General features: G+C 40.6%; 1 protein-coding gene across 2 annotated transcripts; it reads left to right on the top strand.

The window, feature by feature from the left end:
* Positions 1–441: 441 nt before the first annotated feature.
* LOC125448581 (probable G-protein coupled receptor 139) lies at positions 442–12,958 on the top strand. 2 transcript variants are annotated; one of them, XM_048523966.2, is made up of 2 exons: positions 442–760; positions 9,436–12,958. In XM_048523966.2, the coding sequence occupies exons 1-2, from the start codon at positions 445–447 to the stop codon at positions 10,329–10,331; spliced, it is 1,212 nt and encodes a 403-aa protein (XP_048379923.2). In that variant the 5' UTR covers positions 442–444; the 3' UTR covers positions 10,332–12,958. The 2 variants fall into 2 exon arrangements, with proteins under 2 accessions (XP_048379923.2, XP_048379924.2); XM_048523967.2 differs by having other exon boundaries at positions 442–782.
* The last annotated feature ends 10,338 nt before the right edge of the window (positions 12,959–23,296 follow it).

Below are 23,296 nucleotides of genomic sequence, written 5' to 3'. Positions count from 1 at the left end.
GCACAGGCTTAATTTTCCGCAGATTGGTTTGTAATTTGTCTGTTTATCAATTTCATTTTCTGAACACTGGGTAACGTTTGCAAGTAGTTGTGTATCTACTATTACTGTAAAATTAAAAGTGCACTGCAAAATTATGCTGAGGGCTATTATTATTTCTGATAGTCTGTGCATTAACTCCTCACGCAAAACCCAAATGGGCTCCATCTTTTGTGTTTTTGCGTGTGTGTGTGTGTGTGTGTGTGTGTGTGTGTGTGTGTGTGTGTGTGTGTGTGTGTGTGTGTGTGTGTGTGTGTGTGCGCGCGCGCGCACGCATGCTATATGAAATTATTTATTTACTGACTGTAATTGATGCTGACTAATTGATTCCCTGGAGGTATCTTTTTTTCATAAATGTCGCCCTTCAATATGGAACCAAATGTCATTGAACATTTTGCAGCCAAAAGTATGTTGAATCAGTGGTGTTGGGAGAGATGCAATATTGATTTCAATATCACATCAACGCTGAAGAGACTACAGATCGAGGGGGACTTTATAACCATGAGTCAGCCACTAAAAGTAATCGATTGGACTGTAACAGAAGACAATCAGAATCCGCATAAAACTGATTGGCATGTTGCAACGCTGAACAGAACTTTCAGCGCAGCGCTTTATCACCTTTCAACAAGCTACGATGATTTGGCTTTAAAATTTCGGATCAAATATGTGCTTCGGGTTATTCAAGCAATTTACTATCCCATCCTTGCTATTTTTGGTCTCGCTGGTGAGTTTCTGTGTCTACCTAGGTAAATTCTACGTCATTCACACCGATGTTATTAACGTGCAATTTCACATTGAAAATTAACAGCATTTGTCTTTAGTTTTTCGCAAAAACAAAAACCTTCTGTCTTTCCAAAAGTTAAACTTTAAAGAAACATTTGATGACTCTGGATGGGCTTTGGTACTGAAATGATTTGCTGAATTCTCTCGCTTATCAATCCCCTCGCACTAACTTTTTTTTCCAGCTCATGCCCAGCACATCTGCTGTAAAAACAAATGCTATGCCACAAACAGAATCTATCTTCTTAGAGTTGAAAAGTCTAATATGAAGGGCATGAGCTGTGTTTGGGTAATTCAACCGGGATATGGGGAAAGCTTTTTTTTCACACAGAGTGTAATGGGAGTCTGGAACGCGCTGTCAGCTGCATCGGAGCATTTAAGGGACATTTTCACGAAAACAAAAATACACAAGTAATTGAGGGATATGGGAGAATGACAGGAAGAAGGGATAAGTTTAGTTTTGTGTCATGTGCAACATGACATCTTGGTCCAAAGGGCTTGTCCCTGAGATGTATAGTTTTGTGTTCTATGCTGTCTGATTGTTGCATCCTGACGAGCTTTTTGCACCCGCCTTGTGCACCCTTCCATCTAGAAGTCTTCACAAACTTCCACTCATCAAAACATTTCATTTCCACCCACCTTACACATATAACATTCTTTGAACTATCAAACTTTGATTCACAAAATTACTTTGGCTCTTGTCTGAAACTAACACAATGATCCTGTTCACATTGACGTGATTTGTGTGATTCATGTTCATGCACACAATACTTCTGGAGCCATTGGTCACAAAGCAGTAACTCTGTTTCTCTCACTGCAAAAGTTGCCAGACTGGTTTTGTTTCTCCAGAGATGTATGTTTTCCTTTTTTTGTCTCAGATCCCCAAAATTCGCAGTTCTTTGTTTTACTGACACGTGGCCAGAGTAGATAAAGTGTTGTGAAGTTATTAAATGAACAGAGACTGGAGTGTGCCAAATACGGAGGACAAGCACACTGGCTCTTAACAGTTCGGCTGACTTTCCAGTCAGACTACCACATGTTTGTTCAAGCCAGAATCAGTGTCAGAGGCTATTTCGATTCAGAAAGGAGATATTCACCATATTATTTACCACATTCAACGCTAAATGACACTTCGCCACTGGTTGAGGAGTGAAATATAATTGCTTTTTCAAGTTAAAATTTATTTTTTAAATTATATGCATCACAATCTTTAACTCCAAGGCAAGAGTTGACCATATACTTCTACTATATTATTATTTGAAACATCCAATGTCGATGGACGCCATCTATACCAAATGGGGGAAACGCACTGAGCGGTTCCTCAACAGGGAGAAGTAGGATGAGAAGCCCTTTCATTTTGTAACTCCTTGCCTCAGAATGCCACAGATGCAATATGGGGTAGAGAGAGTTCTGTATATGTTTAAGGCTGAGGTAGACAGATGGTTTATCAGCAGGAGTGTCTCTGAAAAGGACTGAAAATTTGGATACGAGGAGAATGGGATCAGCTATCACACCTCTGAATATTGGAGCCGTATCCAGAAATCCAACAAACTCGTCCTGTTCTGATATCCTATTGCCGTATGGCGTTAAAGGATAGTTGATAGTGTTGTGGGAAGCCTGCTGAAATCGAAACAGCAGTGTTAACAGATAAAGTAGCATTAAGTGGGAACATAATAATCCCAATTTCTCGTATTAAGTGAGTGCACCGTCTCACTGTTGAGAAACATTAGATTAAGATGTCATGCTGGAAACAGGCTAAATTATGAACAAACATGCCTAACGTAATTACTGATAGCAGAAGAAACATTTTGTGCGTATGAATAACAAAAGAAATTTGTGGCTCATCTCACTGACTTCCAATACATGCCAGAATTTGATGATTTGTTGACCATTTCTCGTTTGTACTTGTAGCTGTAGAGGATGGCATGTTACATGTAAGTTTCGTTTCCCTATAAAGTGCTTTCCAGTTGGTATCCAAACTTTTCAACTTGTATCAGAATGTTCGTTTTTCAGATATTGGATTCGGAACCATATGAGTTTGCTGGAACTCTCTTTCTCTCTTCACAGGGGCTGTCTGACTTTTTGTGTTTCTCCAGAAATGTATGTTGTTTTTGTTTCAGATTGCCAGTATTCCCAGATATTTTTTTGGTTTGTTTGTTTGGTTGTTTCCGACATATGTGTACAATAGTTTAAAGTGCTGCTCAGTTAGCAACGTAATAGGGGGTGTACTATCATAAAGACAAGAGCTCGAGCATACTGTCTCTCAACTACTCAGCTGGCTTCCCAATTAAATGTGCAGCATGGTGGCACACTGGTTAGCACTGATGCCTCACAGCCCTCAGAGCTGGGTTGGATTCCAGCCTCAGATGACTGCCTGTGTGTAGACAGCACATCCTCCCTGTGTTTGTAGGGGTTTCTCTGGGTGCTCTGGTTTCCACCTACAGTCCAAAGATGTGCAGGGGAGATTGAATTGGCCATGCTAAATTTGCTGTCATATTCAGGGATTTGTAGATTTGGTATGTTATAAGGAATTGGCCCGGGTGTGTTGCTGTACAACTCTGTGCAGATTTATTGTGCTTAAGGTTCTGTTTCCACACTGTATAAATTGTAGAATGATTGCCATCCCTTTGTGTAACACAGGAGCATAATGGGAAGCGAATCCCAGTCAGGCAGGAAATTTTCATTGGACTATTTCATTCCAGCAAACAGAAGAAGTATCCTCGCTGCTGTTTCACGACTGCAATATAATTGGCTATATAATTAAACTGTATTTTACTTTATATGCATCAGATTTTCATTTCTTTCCAAGACAAAAAGTAGCAATCCATTTCTCATGTACTGTCCTTTGATGTATCTGATATCGATGGAGACTAGATAAACCAAATGGGGAAAACATCCTGAGCTATTCCATTACAGGGAGACGAATGATGACAGGTCTCTTGATAATGGAACTCCTTGTACAGACAGCCATGGATGTGGTACGAAGTGGAGGGAGAGCGTGTGTATAATTAAGGGCTGAAGTAGATATGTAGGGAAATCTGAGAATCCTGGAACAAAAACAGGAAATTAGAGAAGAGGCGTAGGGAATCAGCTTATCGCCTGACTGACTACTGGAGTGGGCTTGAGGGCCTCAACTAACCAAACCTTTTCTGATTTAGTATCGGCTGAAACTCTCACGTGTGTTTTGTCAGCATTTCAGGAATCCCAATTACGTGGCAGTAGTAGCATGAGCAGTTTGCATCCTATCAAGTCAGAACGCAATGTTCCAAATGGGCCATATTATGTGAGTGCAAAGTCTCCCTGATGAGAAGAAGTTATATTTTAAAAGCACTGACAAAATGGGATGGCTTGAAAACAACACACCGACCAGTCATCATTGGAAGCAATTGAACATTTTTGTGCCTGTGAATAATACAAGAAATCTGTGGCTAATTTCAGTTAATTCAAATTCAAACTGGAAATTGGCTGATGTACATTTTTTTTCTGTTTGTTGATGTGCCAGTGAAAGATGAAAGACAACAGGTGAGTATCATTTCCAGTTCCATTGACATACAACCTCTAAAACTCAAAACAAGATGCTCGCTTTTCAGATAACAGATTACGACTTTCACTGTTCTTCAGTTTCATAATTCTTGCAACGGTTTCCAATCAATTAGGTTTGTAAATTATTGTTTGCCATTTTTCTTTCAGCATAGATTACATTTCTTCCACCATGCAAGTATACACCTCTATACAGATGCCACCACTACTTTAATACTCAGTCGCATCCTTTATTCCTCCTTGCTCAAATGCCAATTGTTGCACTCTTTACACATTTTCAATCTCAGATATCAAGTCATGATATGGAGGTGTCGGTATTCGAATGGTGTGGACAAATTCAAAAATCACAGTACACCGGGTTATACTTCAGCAAGTTTAGTTGAAATTACAAGCTTTTTGAGAGCTGTGCCTTTGTCGAATGAGGTCCGTAGACTTCAGCATCCTGGGAAGCAATTTCTTTAGCGAGGGTGGGCTGCTGATGGTTTACCCTGAGTATCGCCACGTCTCAGATTCAGGAAGAGGTCGAGAAGAAGAGTTCTTCTCAGTATCTTCAGACAAGGAACCCATGCAATGGGTATTAACTTCCCAAACAGGCCAGCCATCCACATAACTGAAGTAAATCGCATTTTAGGCGTTATTTTCGAATAGTTACTCAAACCAAATTACCCATAATTGGTAAGCCGATTCCTTCATGCTGGGTGTCTGCTTGCAGCTTAATTTACAAATTCAAAGTAACGGAAAGCATCACCATGTCGCACAATGAAACAAACATCCACGAGCAGTGAGAAGCTGTTATTGGAACTGATAAAATATTTTTTTTTCGTATTTGGTGATGAGGGGTATGTACTTGGTGTATATGAAGACAACAGTATTGCTGCAGCAGTTGACAAAACATTTTGAGTGTTCACCTTCTAATCCTACTGCTGGCGTTACAATTTTGATTTAGAATTTTTGATGTCATTCCCCGTGTATAAACCAGCATCATTCATGGAATGAGGTCGGCTTTGGCTTGGCCAGCATTTAAGGTGAATCAAAAATTGCCCAAACGGCAGTTTGAGAGCCATGACGGGTATGGATGGCAGTTCTCTTCCCGAAAGGGCAGTGCCAAAGCAGTTAGGTTTCTTCTGATAATCAATTCGCAGTCATCGCTTGACTGTTGATTCTACATTTATATTGAGTTAAAATTCCTCTACCTGTTGTGGCAGGATTCGAATCCAGATTCCCAAGACATTCCCTGAGTATTCCAATTAATAGTTTCGCGACAGTGCCATGATTCCTACGCCTTAGCCTTTGTGCCATCTTCCACACAATGTGCCTGATTAAAACATTTCATCATCCTATTTTAAAATGCTAAAACTGAGTTGACCATTTAATAACGTGTGCACTCAAACTTTAAAGGTCCTGTACCAACTTTTCATTTACTCTGACATCAACAAATTGTACATTTAAGAAATGCATCTTTTAGATTCCATGTTTGAGTCTGATATTTGTTAAGCAGTCCTTCCTGCAAAACAATGTTATTGTAGTCGACAGATTTCTACACACAACAACTTTATTCCTCCTGTTAGTCACCTTATACCTGTTCGCACATTTGTCAAGCACACATTCATGAGGAAAAAAAAGTGTATCTATAATTTCATTATGGCCTATAACATTTCAGCTTCACTATCGAATTTGCCGTTAGGAGCCATTTTCTCAAGGATGCAATCAGCATTTCTCCAACCTATTCACTTCTTTTAGATTCTACAAGGCCAAAACCTTTCTGATAGGCCTGTTATTCCATCTATAAGGCACTGAGGTTTTACATTGCTGCTGTCTTCAGCATCATACACTGGCCTGGCCCAAATGGCTGATTCCTGTTTGTTTGTTTTTCTTTTCCTCAGATTTCACACCACTTCCAATTACATTCCAAACGAGTATTCCATATGAATTGGAAAGCTTCCCCATTAGTTTGATGAAGTGTTTGGCGGAACTGTGCTGTCACGAAGGTGTTTCAGACAGATTGGCCTGTTCACTGTGTTCCACTGCAGTTATGCTAACTGTGCACAAAGGTCTTTTTTATGGCTTCAGCTCGTTCATGGTTCAAAACTGAAATGAAAATCGATATCTCCCCAATGTTGACACATCTGACTTCCAACTGTATAACATGCCAGATCCTCGGAACACATGCTGGCTATTATTTATTTCAAATAATTTTAAAGTTAATTTGTGAGACTGGACATTGCCTGGATACCTGGAAAGCACCTGACCATGAAGGATAAGCCAGAATGACATCTCAATAAAATGTCATGTTTCAATACATGTTCAGTTCCTGGCTGAAACAACAAACCTTCTAAAAACGTCTATTGCATGATAAAACAAGTGGTCTGGTTAGCTTTGTAAGTTGTTTCTGAATTCATTGAAATAGTTTCTTGAGCCGTAATTAACTCATTCAGGATTTTGCAAAGTTAGGGATGCCATGGTGGAATGGTAGTGTGCCTTTGCCCGGACTGTGAGTTTTTAGTACAGTCTCACCTGCTCCAGAGGTGTGCAATGAGATTCACATTATAACAGTATATAGGTAATAATAACAAAAACAAAAACAGTATATTTTGTTCGGGTTCACCTTTTTCATAACCACCAAATCCCTACAGAATGTCAAGCTGCAGATTGACCACGGACTTCAACGTGGTATTCACACAGTTTTCAACACACACGTATAACAGGCACACTGAAGCAGCCGTTCAACAACCAACATCTGGAACAAAGTATGCTGTTTTTGTTTTTGTTATTATTACCTATTTTAGAAGAATTCTTATTATGGCTTGGTGAATGTCTCTCCTTATGAGTCTGGTATTTGGAATCCTGTATTGGAATCACAACTGATCCAGAGGTGCCTCATAAATATTGCTGAAAGTTTTGATGCAACGCCAGGTGAATGGGATATCCTTAATGCACCTTTCAGAAAAGTGAGTCACTCTTGCTGTTCGTTGTGCTCCTTCTTCTGCACTGGCAGAGCTGCATTTCAGTCCACAGTTGTACTGCAACACCACTGAGCAAGTTGATCAGAAGGTACCACAACATCTGTACTGAGGACTCTTGTGGTTGTGTCTCAAGCTCTGATTCAAGTGTAACACACGCTCGTGACAGGCACTTTTTTTTTAATCAGTGACAATCATCATTTATTTCCTCAACCCTCACATTCATTTGATCAAACGGGTGATTAAACTCTGCCTGAGTGAAACGTATTTCAAATGAGACAAAAGAGGAGGTGGGAAATAAAAGCAGAGGGAAAAAATTATGCTTCATGTTAGAAAAATGCAACTGACAAGTAAGTTGTCAGTTCTATTTATTTTCATGCCTATGTGTATTAGTTTTATTGAAGTGTACTATTTGAATTATTTGTAAGGTTTTATTTTATAGTGTCATGTTGGGTGACTACGTTGCAGGTAACAACTTTGCTTCAAACAGGTGAAAGCATAAATTGCCTCATAGAGAAGGATTTGGCTGCCTTAGCTCTCCTGGGTAACTGTTTGTACAGGACACATCATCACTAAGTTCCAGATGTTGGTTGTTGAACGGCTGCTTCAGTGTGCCTGTTATACATGTGTGTTGAAAACTGTGTGAATACCACGTTTTTGTCCGTGGTCAATCTGCAGCTTGACATTCTGTCGGGATTTGGTGGTTATGAAAAAGGTGAACCCGAACAAATAGGAAGTACAGAAATCCACCAAGTGCATGCCACTTTCCAAGCACTGTCAAGTTCTGGATGTACACATTCGCAATTACTCACATGAGTACAGCCACAAAGGGGTTGCGTGTTTAAAGCTGTGATGTGGATAATTATGAGAGTTTTTTCATTAATTATTTTGTTCCAATTTTCATATGAGTCAATTCCATGCTGATTTTAAAACATGAAAGACACTTATGTTTATTTTCACACACACAACATGCACAAAATGTCGAAATGCTGGATATTCTGAAAACATGAAACTGTGACTTGTTCTGTCTGCACATCATGCAATTTCTGTTTGAAAAGGAAATCTGGGTTATTAGTCTTTCATGTAGAACATCCCCTGGCAGAACTGGAGGTAACATTGATCTGTTTCTAAAAGCCTGGAATTAAGTTATGGATGGGAGTATAACCCTGAAACGTTTGCTCAAATATTTTGTACAATGCTTTTGTCATGTAATACAGCTGATTTCTAATATATCTCAATCTGTCAAATCTGCTATTTCAGGAAGGGAAATTTCACTCCTTCATTTGATTAATTCATATACTTCATGAGAATGTCCTGGGGAGCCTTTCTGAACAAGTAGATTTTGGAGTGCAGGATCATAGTTCTTTGAAATGGGATTATCCAGCAGACAGGATAGTGAAGAAGGTATTAGATTTGATCGCCTTTATTGTTCAATGCATCCCGAATAGAATTTGGGGTGTACTGCTGCTGCGTATAGGATACTAGTTAGGCCAATTTTGGAATACTGCTTTCAGTTCTGGACTCCGTGCTTCAGGAAAGATATTGTGAACCTTGAAAGAGTTCAGAAAGGATTTAAAAGGATCTTGCTAACGTTGAGCTATACAGAGAGGTGGAATATGCTGAAGCAATTTTCTCTAGTGCCAGAGGCTGAGGGGTGATTTTATAGAAGTTTGCGAAATCGTGAGGGGTATGATTTGGGTGAATAGTCAATATCATTTTACCAGGGTATGTGAGTCCAAAACTACCGGCCACATTTTTTAAGATGAGAGGGGAAAGATTTCAACATAACTAAAGGAGAAATTTTGTCACACAGAGGCTGTTATGTGTCAGGAAGGAAGTGGTCGAAGAAGTGGTGGAGGCTGGTGCAAGTGTAACAATTTGAAACACACCTGATTTGGTATGTGAATAGGGTGGGCTCAGAGGGATTTTGGCAAAATGCTGGAAATTGTATTAGAGTTATATTGGATATCTGATTAGCATTGACAAGTTTGAATCGAGGTGGCTGCTTCTATGCTGGAAAGCTGTTCGACTCGATGACACCATGAAATACACCTGGGTCAAAATGGTAATTTTACTCGCAGGCTGCCGTCTAATTTTGTTCCTATTCTTTTCTCTACAGTTAACATTGTGACGATTGTCATCCTGTCTCAGGGAAAGTGTGGTCTCTCCAGATGGATTACTTGTTACCTGGTGGCCATGTCAGTAGCAGATTTATTCGTTATTATCCTAGACCTGATGTTGAGACATATTCCAATTGTTTTTAAGAGACAGTTTATTTTCCTTCGGTCTGTCCCTTTGTGCAATATCCATGCTGTCCTGCTGCATGCAGCAATTGATTGTTCCGTCTGGTTCACTGTTGCTTTCACCTTTGATCGTTTTGTCTTGCTTTGTTGCAGAAAGCTGAAATGTAAATACTGTACTGAGAGAACAGCATCTGTAATCCTCGTCTCAATGACTGTTTTGAGTGGTTTGAAGAATATTTTCTGGTATTTTATGTTTTCAGGTTTGTATCGGCTTCAAAAAGAACCCTGGTTTTGTTACACATCGCCAGGTGTTCAGTTGTCTTTAGTCTGGGGCTCCATCGAGTTTGTTCATTACATACTTACCCCAGTTATCCCATTTGTCCTTATTCTGCTGCTGAATGCATTGACAGCAAAACACATTTTAATGAAATCCAAAGTCCGCAAGAGACTTCACACTCAGAGCAATGTAAGGAATGTCAGAGACGCAGAGATGGAGAACAGAAGACGATCCATAATTTTACTCTTCTTAATCTCTGCTAATTTTATCCTACTTTGGTCAACGTTGTTGATTTCTACATTATGGCAGCGGATGTTTTTATTGGGGTATGATGTATGGCTGAATCGATATTGGCGAGACATTGGCTTCATGCTGCAGCTTCTGAGCTGTTGCACAAATACTTGTATCTATGTTGTGACACAGAAATTATTTAGAAAGCATTTGAAGAACATTCTACTTTATTTATTCACTCTAAAAGTCCAAGCCATCCAATGACGTAACTGTTTAAAACTGACAATATCGAGATTTTTATTGTTATTATTATACTACACATTTGGCATACAGTCAACTCAAAATTTTTACTCATTAAAAAGTCAAGAAATTTTCATCAACGTCGCCATTTAGTTTGGTGTAAGGCCTGATCCTCATTGTCATTGATCAGAACGAGGGCACGCCACACATTGGTCTCAGAGGGAGTAACAGATTATGCTGTTCAAAGTCAATTTGGAAACAAAACTGGGACTGGCCATCTTATTGTGGTTCTGGATGTGATTTGCATGGCATTCCAACTGAAACTCCATCAAAAAACACGTTGATTAGGAGCCTATCTACCATCCTCTGAGAAAAAGAAGAGGAAATGGCATCACCAACCCAACGGAACCTAAACAGATAAATAGAGACCGGGACATAACACCAGGGCTTCACCAGAGGCTCACTGATGATGTTACCTAGAATGGTGACGAAACGTCTGAAAACTAACCTTCCAGCTCAGCGAGCAAACTCACATCCAGAATCTCAACCTGAGCTACAAATCTTCTCAAAACTCACTATCATTTTTGTGGCCTCAGGACATAATTTTTCTCTGAGGTATTTGATGGGTGACAATCCGTAGACGCTGTGCTAAAATTGGAATATTGTTGTGACATTTCACCCATCCCAGAGGTCAGCTAGTTAACCTACTGACCAACATGAGTAAACATAGAAGGGGATCTTCTGTCACGCAGAGAGATCGACTATTGTGGGTAGGATAAGATCCTTGTGTGCTTGGAGAATTCTGAGATGGTCAGATCATACTTTTTTTTAACCATTGCCAGTGGTACGTTGTTTCGTTACTGATTGGAAGGCCATGTTCACATGACGAATGGCAGATTACAAATTGTGTATTTCCACTTTCTTTTTGGAGAATTTGCAGAATGCTTTATTCCTCACGAATTGTAGGTGATGCACGGTTAAATCCCCATGTTCCATGGGTTTTGTGAATGGTGACAATTCTTGAAACCAAGTGACATGGCAGATGTCTGTCTGTTTATGCCATTTCCAAACATTCTCAAGCAATAATGCTCAAAATTGAAAGCATCTTCAGAAACCTCGCTCGCTGAAAATCACCATGAGACACAGGAAAACTGCAACTTGAGCAAAATAGAAGTACACAAACTTCTGCATTTAAGACATTGGAATTTAAGCAGCATCTAACCTCCACAATACAGAAAGATCGATAATCCTTGAAGATATTTAGCAATCCCACATAATGGTTAATCTTCCTCATTAACAGAGACAGTAGAAAGCAAACAGTTTAACAGGTTCAACCGATGGTGACATAAATGTACAGCAAATTTGCAGGTACACTAGCATAGGCACAATATTAACCATGCAGAAACGTTCCATATCATTCAATTCTGGGAAGCCACAGAGATGAAAAAGAAAAGTGAAAAGAACTGCCAGTTATTGGAGCATGCCGCACACAAACGTCAGACTGAAGAAAACGTAGAATTGAAGAGCTACTGAAGATTATTTTGAAATGTCAAACAATCTGTTTCTTCATGACTTTTTGCCTTCAACAAAACAAAGAACATATTAGTTTAACGAGTGTCCGATTCTATTTTTTTTTCTCAAAACTTCAATGCCAAAGCCTGGTGGGGAGCATCACTGATAATGGAAACTAGAGGGTCGAGGCCAGAAACGTCAGCTCTTGTGCTCCTGAGATACTGCTGGGCCTGCTGTGTTCATCCAGCCTCACATTTCATTATCTGGGGAACATCACTGCTGTTCTTCAATGCCTTATCCAATACTTAGTTTTTGTGCTGCACCTGGCAAATGAGCTGAGTGCAGTTACAAATGTTGATTCCACCCAAAACTCACATTGAACAAAATCATCACGAGTTGTCTTTCCTGCTGTTTTGTTGTCTGATTCTCTGGTCTCAGATTCATGCCAGTTAACATTACTTTTCAAACCAGGCACAGGGTACAAAATGTAATCCCCACTGAGCAATGGCAACAACGATCCTGATGAAACAACATTCTCTTCAGATCGATCTCAGTGTCACGCTCCTTGCTCACAGCTCCATTAAGAATGAGAAGATTTTTTTTAAAAAACTGCGATATAGTTTACATGGATAGCATCTCTGGAGCCAAGCTGGTCAGCCTGAGAGTGGAAAATGTACAATGAAGAGGGTAGGCCAACTTGTCGACTCATTTCCTGCCTTGGAACTGACAAATGTATTCCATTGATATTGAGGAAAATCTCATTCAGAAGTATGTGTCCTTGGTCACGCAGTTCCTGCTTGGTGGCTGAGGGTGTAATGTAGATGAAGAAATTGTCGACCTTTCTGTCTCAATTCCTTCCCATTCCCTTCTGCTCTGACTTTCTCACTTCACTCTGTCTGTACAGGATGGGCTAATATTAATGGCGATGTTTGATTGCTGCATGACTTTTAATCAGGTCTGTAGATATTCATATACATAGAGAAGCTGGCACAATAAGACGGTTTGCTTTCTGTACTAGCTGTTTGTTACACTATATGAGAAGGGGAGATTTGTTATAAGATATTGAAGATCACTCAGCCCTGGATTGTGAATAGATCCAGGAGGCATCAATTGAGGGGGCCAAGAAGGGAAAAAGTGCATTGAGGTGATTGTTTATGTTCTTTTTTTACCTCTGTTTCCACATGTTTTATTCTTACTTAATAAACATGCATATTTAACCCAATTTCTGTTGTCAGGTCTTTAATTATCACATTTCAATCAAATGCAAAAGAACCAGTTGTCTACACATTGCGATCCTGGACACGATCTTAGCCGTGCTTACTCTCGTCCTATCTATTTGAAATTGGCGCTATTGACTGCCACGTACCATCCGTCAATTTCTACAGATTTATGTCAACTTTCCCAATGCCCTTCCACTTACTCCTTTTCACTTTCATTCAGGTTTTATCTCTGTGATTGATATAAAATGCATGTTTCCCCAAGCAGTCACTGAGACCAACGTGTTGATCGGTGATTGTGGGAGTGGATGCTCTCAACATTGAATTGAGAGAGAGAGGACACCAAGCTCGATGGAAGTAGGCACAGGGCCTTGGCTTTATATTGAGGTGTTCAAGTAGAAATGTAATTAGGTTTCCAGGAAGAGGGACCACAGCTCCTTGCAAAGGAAACAGACTTTCTGAAAGACGAGGAGTTATGAATCGAAAAGAGGACAACATTATAACCAAGAACTCAGGAGGGTTGTTGCTAAGTGTAGACAGAAATGCATGGAGGATATAAGAGACTTTGTTAAATGTTAAATTTCTGTTGGCAGATAGACCAAGTTTGAAACGATACAAGATCAAAATTACATTTTTGTTTCTTCCCTTAAAAAAGGTTTTGACACCAAGTTATTGTGCAACTTTCATTACTGATGTAAATAATCCCTGACTGTCCTAAACTGATTGAATGAAATGCAGACCAGTCCTTGAGTGACTTGGAAATGCAGCTGTGGCCTCAGGTATTGAGGAGGGAAGTGAGAACTGGGCAAATGTTGAGCCTTCGCCAATTGCATTGAAAACTTCTGTAATGGTGTGAGCAGGTCATGGGAGTGGAAGAGTGGTGGGCAACAGTGTCCAAGAAGAGATTGTGGGAGTTGCTGATTCCTTGTACCCCCAACACATCGTCTTCACCAGAGACTTCCAATCCCTGTATATTTGCATTCCCCGTGTAGATGGCTGAAAAGGCCTTCGCTTCTTACTCTCCTCCAGGTCTATCCAGTCCCCCTTCACTGACAGACTTATCCACCGAATCAAATTCGACCCTATCGTTAACCACTTCTCCTTCAACTCCTCCAACTTCCTGCAGATGAAATGGGCAACCATGGGCACCTGCACGGTCCCAAGCTGTTGCTCCCTCTTAGTAGGATACGTGGAACAGTCCTTCTTCCATAACTGTATTCGTAGTACCCCCACCTCTTCCTCTGTTACATCGATGATTGTATCACTGTCGCCTCGTGCTCCCAGGTAGAGCTTGAACAGTTCATCAACTTTACTGACCCCTTTCACCTGGGCTATCTCTGGTACCTTTCTCTCCGACCTGGAGCTTTTTATCTCGATCTCTATTGACTTTCTTGAAACTGATATCTCTTTCAAGCCCACAGACTCCCACAACTATTGAAACTTTGCTTCGTCTCACCCAGCTTCCTGGAAGAATGCGATCCCCTATTCCCAATTCCTCCACCTCCGCTGCATGTGCTCCCATGGTGAGGCGTTCCACTCCCAGACATCCCAAATGTCCTCGTTTTTTCAAGTCATGCACATTCCACCACCACACCCCACACTTCTGCCCAGTTGCAGAAAAGGGCCTCAATTGTATCTCTTGCATTTCACTCATGTCAGCTCTCACAATCCTCCTCACAGTCGAAACAAAGTCAGAATTCTCGTTTCCCTCATGTATCAACACATTAACCTCCAGATTCAGTGCACCCTTCTCTGCCACGTCCGCCACCAGTAATCTGCAGTAAGTATGAAGTAAGTATTTCCCACCTCACCCTTATCTGCCTTCCGGAGGGTCCGCTCTGTCAATAACTCTTTTGTCTATTCCACACTCCCGACTAGCCCTACCGACCGCAGCAATTTTCCCTGCAGCCACATAAGGAGCTATAACTGTCCCTGCACCTCCCCATCAAATAAATCCCAGCCCCAAAAGAAACCTTTCACATTAAACAGATGTTCATCTGCACATCCACTAATGTGGCCCATTGTGTCCGTTTTTTTTGCAATGTGGCCTCCTCTGCATCGGCGAGATAAAGTGCAGTCTCAAAGACTGCTTTGTGCAGCAGTTACACTCAGTTCACGACAAATAACAACAACTCTCAGTCGCAAACCGCTTCATCTTCCTCTCCAAATCCCTGGGTGACATGTCCATTCTGGGCCTCCTCCAGTGTCATGCCAATTGGAAGCTGGAGGAACAGGAACTCGTACTCCACCTTGGAACCTTACACCCCAATGGGCTCAAAGTGGAGTTTACTAGCATCAAAATCTGCCCAACTGCAAGCTCATTTCAACACCACCACCCTCATCCTTTGAACTGCCCATGTTCTCACCCACGAATCAGCTCCTCCCAACTCACTGAATCTCCCCCACGCCCACTCCAACCCACACTTATCTTTACTAGCTTCATCACTGCCTCCTTGGCCTGCCCATATTCCATTCCATCTATCCGCCCTTCCTTCCTCACTGACCAACTCCACCCCAACTTCTGACGTACACCGAGCTTTACTAGTTTCATCCCAGACATCTTGACCTGCCCGTCTTCTCTCCCAAATATCTGCTCCACTATCCACCTTCTATCACCGCTCCCATCTCTTTTATTACAGAACCCCCTTTCCATCATTTCTGAAGAAAGGTCCAGCCCCAAAACATCAGCTTCTTCTTCCTTTGATGCGACTTGTCCTGCTGTTTTCTTCCATATCCGCATCTTGTCATTGCAGAAGAGGTCATCCTGATCAAAAATAAACAGTCAGGGAAGAGTTGATGGGAATACAGCATCCCACTGGAGTTTGTACCAGTGTTGGCCATTGGTCAATTGGAGATGAGCCCTGAAATTTATCAGCCATGGCCTTAAAGAATCATGGGGCATGAATCCAGTTTCATGTCTTTCAAAGAGTCATCCTGTTATGATTTCTCGTGCTCTTACATTCATTCTGAGAATAACTTCAACACTGCACAACCATTCCCTCATCCATCATCATATTCATGAGAATGACACCTCCACAATCCTACATCCTCAAAATACTGCTTGCATCAACTCGCAACTTTATCTATGCAGTCCCTTTGGGCGATACACGGTGACATCCATCACAGTTCGCATGACTGGTAACAGTCAGATTTCATGGTCTCAAGCCCTATGCTTCCCTGGAGCATTGTGTGATTGTTTGTCTTGCAGGAGTCCTGGTGAGGATGTGACAAGGAATTTATTGATATGTGAAGAAGCAATTCCTTCTCTTCCATTTGAAACAGAACGATACCTTTCACAAATCTGGGCATACCCCCTACAAGAAAGAGGAACATTGTGCAGCAGGAGTTCCACAACTGTTTTCATATTGCACTGCTACATTCAGGATGGAGGGATTGGCGCAGGATAGACACACACACAGTATCTGGAAGTATGCCTTAAATTATCAGCATGAAGCAAGACAACAAAATCACTGTGTTTGTAATCTCTGGTACTGACCGCAGGAAGCAAAAACCATATCTATTATATTGTGCTTGTGAAAAGCGACAGATTGCTGTCTTTCCAGTAGATTAAGTCAGTCCTCTCCCTTCTGACTGCCTTCAGGAATCTGAAGACTCTGTCCATGCATGTTGGAGTTGGCATGCACTGCCTTTCCTGAATGCTTCGTACTTCAACTATCCTGGCACTGTTTTAGATCAATCACACATATCATCTGCAGTCGGTCTATATTTGTGACACATCAGTAGTTTTGCAGGATGACTTCATTTGAGGGGATGGATCTCTGTCGTCTGTTTTGTAGTAATGGGTCAGTCTATGTTGAATCGTGGTGCAGCAGTGTAGCACTGGTGCCGAAGATCATGTATATACACTATGTGGTCATCTTCTCATTTGTGACAGAATTGGGAGCAGTCATGAAGTCATTCAGTGCCAGGAGTCTTCCGATGTGGTTTCAAGAATATGAAAGTTTTGTGATGCTCAAAATTATAGCCTGGGTCTGGAAAGTGAACTCTGATTCGAATTACTTTGCCCGCTTCAGGAGCCGTGTTTGATATGGGGCTATTTTAGTCATCAAATGCAAAACATAGCAAGGAAAGCAAATAAAATCTGGTCCAGCACCTCAGGTTTCAGATGTTCTAAATGTTCTCAGGCTCAGCCAGATCGGAATACTAAGAACGTTCATTTTATTACAATTTTGAACGTGGCCATCCAAAATTTCTGAGCTGAGTTGGCTTTAAAACACCAATGGTGCCACACAGATTTGGCAGACTCATTAATATTGCGGTGCAGCAAATCCTTTACGCATAAACAAACACTCCATGATCTGTCTGATTTGCTACATTCTCTTCGAACTGCTCTTGTTTTTTTTTGGTCCTCTCGTACTGGCCGTCAGATAATCCTGTGTTTCCTTAATAATGTTTCGGTGATAATGCATCGTTCTCTTCGCATTCACCACTGAGCTAAGCACGTCTTCTTCATTGCAGCACTGACATATTGACAGGACTAACCCTCTGCGAGTGAAGAGTGCATTCGATACTGACTCAGCAAATGTGCATTAATCCATCAATATTGATTCTCCAACAGCATGGCCTTCTATGTGCACTTCAATTTACCTCGGCAAGGGCTGTATAAAGGGTGTCAGACTATACAATTGGGATTGAGCCAATGGATTGCTAGGAACCAATGCCTTACTCTTTTGGCTCACAGCCAATTGAGAAACTTCTGATCATTGGAATCAAATATGTGGTCTTATCATATATTCACCTCGTTCGAAGTTACCTTACCCCTCTCTCCAGCCCTTTTGCCAGCCTGCAGGTATGTCTTGTCGAGCAGAGGTAGCAAATATGTGAAGCCATTTCCGAGCTTTAGAATGCTTCCAAGTTGATTTCTTGATAGAACATTACAGCACAGTACAGGCCCTTCAGCCCTCGATGTTGTGCCGACCTGTCATACCGATCTCAAGCCCATCTAACCTACACTATTCCATGTACGTCCATATGCTTATCCAATGATGACTTAAATGTACGTAAAGTTGGCGAATCTACTACCGTTGCAGGCAAAGCATTCCATTCCCTTACTACTCTCTGAGTAAAGAAACTACCTCTGACATCTGTCCTATATCTTTCACCCCTCAATTTAAAGCTATGCCCCCTCGTGCTCGCCGTCACCATCCTAGGAAAAAGGCTCTCCCTGTCCAACCTATCTAACCCTCTGATTATCTAATATATTTCAATTAAGTCACCTCTCAACCTTCTTCTCTCTAACGAAAACAGCCTCAAGTCCCTCAGCCTTTCCTTGTGAGACCTTCCCTCCATCCCAGGCAACATCCTAGTAAATCTCCTCTGCACACTTTCCAAAGCTTCCACATCCTTCTTATAATGCGATGACCAGAACTGAACAGAATACTCCAAGTGCGGCTGCACCAGAGTTTTGTACAGCTTCACCATAACCTCTTGGTTCCGGAACTCGATCCCTCTATTACTAAAAGCGAAAGCACTGTATGCCTTCTTAACAGCCCTGTCAACCTGGGTGGCAACATTCAAGGATCTTCACCAGAATGTTTTGAAAAGTTCCACGCAGGGAACTGGATTAACTGACTATTAACAACAAAAGCCATTGAATGAAAGAAAAGAGGGATGGAATAAGGAATAGTAACGTACTCAAACTGCCATGGACCGCTGCATGACACAAGAACCATCACCATATGAGTATTTGGCAATTCTTTTATTTGACTTCAACCAGATTTGTGAATAACGTTTCTCACAGAAGGTGAAGATTTGACTCTTTCACCAGCCACAACAGCACACTATTCGACATCATGGGATATGACCCAAGGAATTATGGACTTCAGGGCTGATGTAATGACGTGAGATTATAGATAAACATGTCGAATTCAATGGCTGAAATGAAAAGAAATTTGCTTGCTCAAATTGGGCCTGTGTTTTACAGAGTATAGGAGGCTAAATCATGATCTGATTGAACTCTGCAAGACATTAACAGGAAAAGACAGGTTAGGTAAATCAAAACTAAATGAACAAATTTGCGATTCAAGCGGACACAGTCTGAAAACTATGGACAGGCTATTCAGGAGACAATTTAGTAAGCATATCTATCCACAAAGGATAGCATATTTTTGAAACTATTTTCCAGAAAATGTAGTGCATGGTCAATCTGTTGCTAATTTTACATTTAAAATGCCACATGAATTGAAGTTTTGTTTTCTTTTCAATTATTATTATAGTTGTTATTGAGCATAAGTATTGAGATAGGACCAAAAATCAGAAAATAGGATTAGGCTCAAGATCAACACATGAACAGTGTGACAGTTTCAAGGTGTTGAAATGTCTACTCCTGCTCCTCTTCTCCACCGAAAGGAAGAGATACTCGGCATTTTTTTTAATGTGAATATTATGATTTGGATCCAGATCATTTTCTTAAGAATTTTAGAAACGGTAGTATGATTAAAGTCGTTGAGCTTTTATGTTGAGTGCTGTTGAATGTTTTAAAATTCTGTGAATTACCTTCTGTCTGTTTACACTTTCACTGATTCAAAGATGTTTCCAGAATTTTTAGAGCAGTTTGTTATGTCATAATGCCTGTAACGTGAGCTGGAAGATCTTCATAAATGATTAATGTTTCAAGCTGGCTGTTATGTAGCCTAAATTGACTTGAGATAAGTGTCAAGCAAGAACTGACGAATAGCAACGATGTGAAGAAACATGAAAGAGCTATGATGCACATGTGAATTGTTTCTGTCGCTTCATATAGAAAGGTTGTTTTGAAAGCTATTATTTTCATTGCTCTTGGAGAATTGCATAGGACTTGGATCGTTCTTCTACAGAAACGAAGTAGTTAAACTCAAAAGTGTGCAAAGAAAATTTAATGATGTTCTGCCCGGACGAGTAGCCTCGAGTTGTAGGGTGAGGTTGATCAGGATAAGATTTTATTCCTTGGAACGTAGCAGAATGAATGGTGATTTCATGGATGGGTAAAAAACCAACTGTGCATTGGTAGATTGAATGCATATACTCTTTTCACCAGGAATGGGGAATTGAAATAGAGTTGGCATAGGTTTCAGGTGAATTGGAGAAGAGTTAAGAAAGAATTGAGGGGCAATTTAGTCACGGAGAACCTGGTGCACACATGAAATGAGCTGCCAATGGAAGTGGTTGAATCAGGTAAAATAAACACATTGAAGAAACATTTGGATACGTACATGGCTGGGAAGGATTTAGAGGCATATGGAGCAAATATGGGCATTTGCATCTAGCTAAGTTGGTTTGATGACCAGCATGGACCACTTTCTCCCAAAGACCTGAAACCATGCTGTATTACTCAATGACTCAACGATACCACAAAGTGCAAAAGGAGGAAATATGGGTATAAGGCAGATAGAAATTACACGCTGATTCTATTAACTTAGCTCTGGGATGGAGTTTGTAACGTCTAATGAGGACTACAATCACCATGAAGGCTGGTGTAATGAGTGTCGCATGTAATGGAATATGGGACAAACGTGAGAATGAAAATATTTGAATGTGTTCTGTTATTCAATTACGTTATTACAGATATTTGACCTCATGACATGCCCATGCTTTTTTGTCCTTTCACTGAAATACGTTTGGTGAGGTGCAATCTACTTTTCTCACAATTACAGTTACGAATTGATCCAAGAAATTCATGCAGTGCTAATTTTGGAGGAGAATATCACACTCTGTCAGAGTTTTCTAAATATCAAAGATTTATCCAAACTTCACTCGTGAAATAATTGCCTTTAACTTATGGAGTTATAAAATGCCTCTATAGTGGCAGCATTGCCTCAGGTACACAGGATATTCCAGATAATTTGCATTTGTGATACTTACGTCCTGACTTGCCAATGATTTTTGATCAATTTCCTTTATTTAATATCTACCTGGTTCTCGATCCTTTCAGGATGCCTCGACAATCACAGTATCCTGTCAGGGTGGAATGTTGATTTTTTTTAGTGAACAGAATGCCTTTGCAGTTGCCTCAGTGCACTCTCACTAAAGTGGAAGATAATAGTTTAGTTGGTGGAATATAATTTTTTTTGTCTCTGAGGATCCAAATATAAGTTTCTCAGTGTCGTACACTCAGTTCAGATTTCAACTGTTTGCTCACTGGCTCCATTGTATTCAAATCCATAAAGTTGTCAGTCACCTGGATCTGAGATGACGAACACACATACTATCATTCTTCTTTATCCATGACAGTTTGTGCCAGGGAACTCTAGAGAATCATGAAATTTACGAGTGGGGAGCTCGTTAAAATAGATTGCAATCCACTGAAGTGAAAACCCTGCCTTCAGATGATGACTCTGTTTGCTACTTTTTTGGTGCAGACATACAAATTTGGATTAGATGATTTTATGCATACATCTGGTTTGTTGTAAATACTGATGGGATTTGGGATTTGAAATAAGAACAGCCAAAATATCACGAGTAATTTTCATCAATTCCGCTCATATCAGGGCAGTAGAAACTGGATGGAAATTAGATTGAAACATTTCGATGAATGGGGACTCAAAGCATCAATGGAAACCCAGTTTTCACTGCACAGAAATTCACTCAATGAATACTAACACCTGTTTAATGGATACTTGCCTGCACTTATTGGAGACTACTTCACAATTTGTGGCATCTCACTCAAAATTCTATGAAACTTACCGACACTCAATGGGAACACAGTGATACTTACCAGAAACCCGATAACAGTTAATATGAACTAATCCAATCACTCGAAATCTCAGTCACACATGCAACGTAAATTCATGAACACTTAATAGAAATTCACTGTCAAACTAAACATGGACTAAATAATAACTCACTCAAGCAAGAGAATTTCATTCTCAAATGAATGAATCAAAAACCACAATATATGAAAACGCACTCACACTCAGTGCTAACACACGTGCTTGATAGAAATGCATTTGCTTTGAATGAAAGCGCACATCCATTGAAACCCGTTCACATATCAAAGAGACCCTAATGTACTTCAGAGAAAGTGACTCGCATTCAGCGATAACTCACTCATTCTTGATGGAAACTCATTCATTCTTGATGGAGCCACTTGAACACATTCTTGAAACTCCCCGTCAATCAGTGGGATTATTCAGTCACATGAAGTGGACATAAACACATTCACTCGAACATGCTTACACGCCATGGAAACTCAACTGCTCTGAATCGATGCACATTTTCACTCCATATGAACAGAATTCTTCCCATTCAAATGAAGCTCTGATACTCTCAATGGAATCCCTACTGCTCTGAAATGGAAACTGTTCACTCATTGGAAGGCTTCTTCCACTCAACAACTTAGAATAGAAGAGGTAGAGGGATCATGTCGGTGTTGGGGTTGGATGGTTTTGTAGTAGGTTGATGTTGATCATAATCACGGTTTAATCTTCACAGAGGAGGACAGAATGACAGGGAGGAGGAGAGAGAGAGAGGAGAGAGAGAGGGGGGTCGCAAAACATACATACACGCAGTGGTGAGCGATTGTGACTCAGATTGGATGTAAGACTGAAAAACACGTGAGCAGGTGAAAAAGGAAGCAGAGCGAAAGAAAATCAGGGACAATCTTTGGAGGACAATGCGAGAATTTGATTGAAGAGACACTGAGCAACACACATGGACTGAGAAAACTACAGAAGTGGAGAGAGAAACGCAGATACAGATTTCAGTTTAACTGTCATCAGAAGAAAAATGGGATAAAGACAGTAAAGAGAACTGCAGCTGAGAGAAAATGCATATGTTCAACATCATATCAGAACGAGGTAGAAACAAACAGAGAAAGATCTCAAAAAAAATAACAGTGGAGGCTAAAACTCATGAATAAAAACATATCGCCGGAAATGGTCAGCAAGTCTGGCGGCCTCTGTGAAGAAAAAAAAGAATTAATTGTTTCGGACCAGTGGCTCTCAGAACAGGCCCTTTTGAGTAAGGATAATCTCACCCGAAACGTTTTCTCTTTTTTTTGTAATTCACGGATTCTTCCAGACCAAGTGAGCTTTTCCAGGAATGTCTGTCTTTGTTTCACAAAATCTTGATGTTCAAAGTATTTCTGGTCTCTGCCCATATAACTGCGCAGGATCGACGTTTGGTTGATGCCACGTTCACAGACAATCCAACTTTCTGAGTTTGGATGTTCAGTAATCTTTCAACCGCCTAGATTGTAGATTATGTGATACGTGAGCACCTCTGTGTTTGCCTCTCAACACATCATTCCCATATATTAATGTT

The sequence above is a fragment of the Stegostoma tigrinum genome, chromosome 41, assembly GCF_030684315.1.
Source record: "Stegostoma tigrinum isolate sSteTig4 chromosome 41, sSteTig4.hap1, whole genome shotgun sequence".
In the NCBI taxonomy this organism is placed as follows: Eukaryota; Metazoa; Chordata; class Chondrichthyes; order Orectolobiformes; family Stegostomatidae; genus Stegostoma; species Stegostoma tigrinum.
Note: the sequence above shows the minus strand (reverse complement) of the source record. Positions and strands in the feature narration are given on the sequence as shown.

Coding starts and splice junctions, on each gene's coding strand:
- LOC125448581 (XM_048523966.2), top strand. CDS start 445: ATGTTGAATCAGTGGTGTTGGGAGAGATGCAATATTGATTTCAATATC. Junction 761..9,435: donor TGCTATTTTTGGTCTCGCTG/GTGAGTTTCTGT, acceptor TTTTCTCTACAG/TTAACATTGTGACGATTGTC.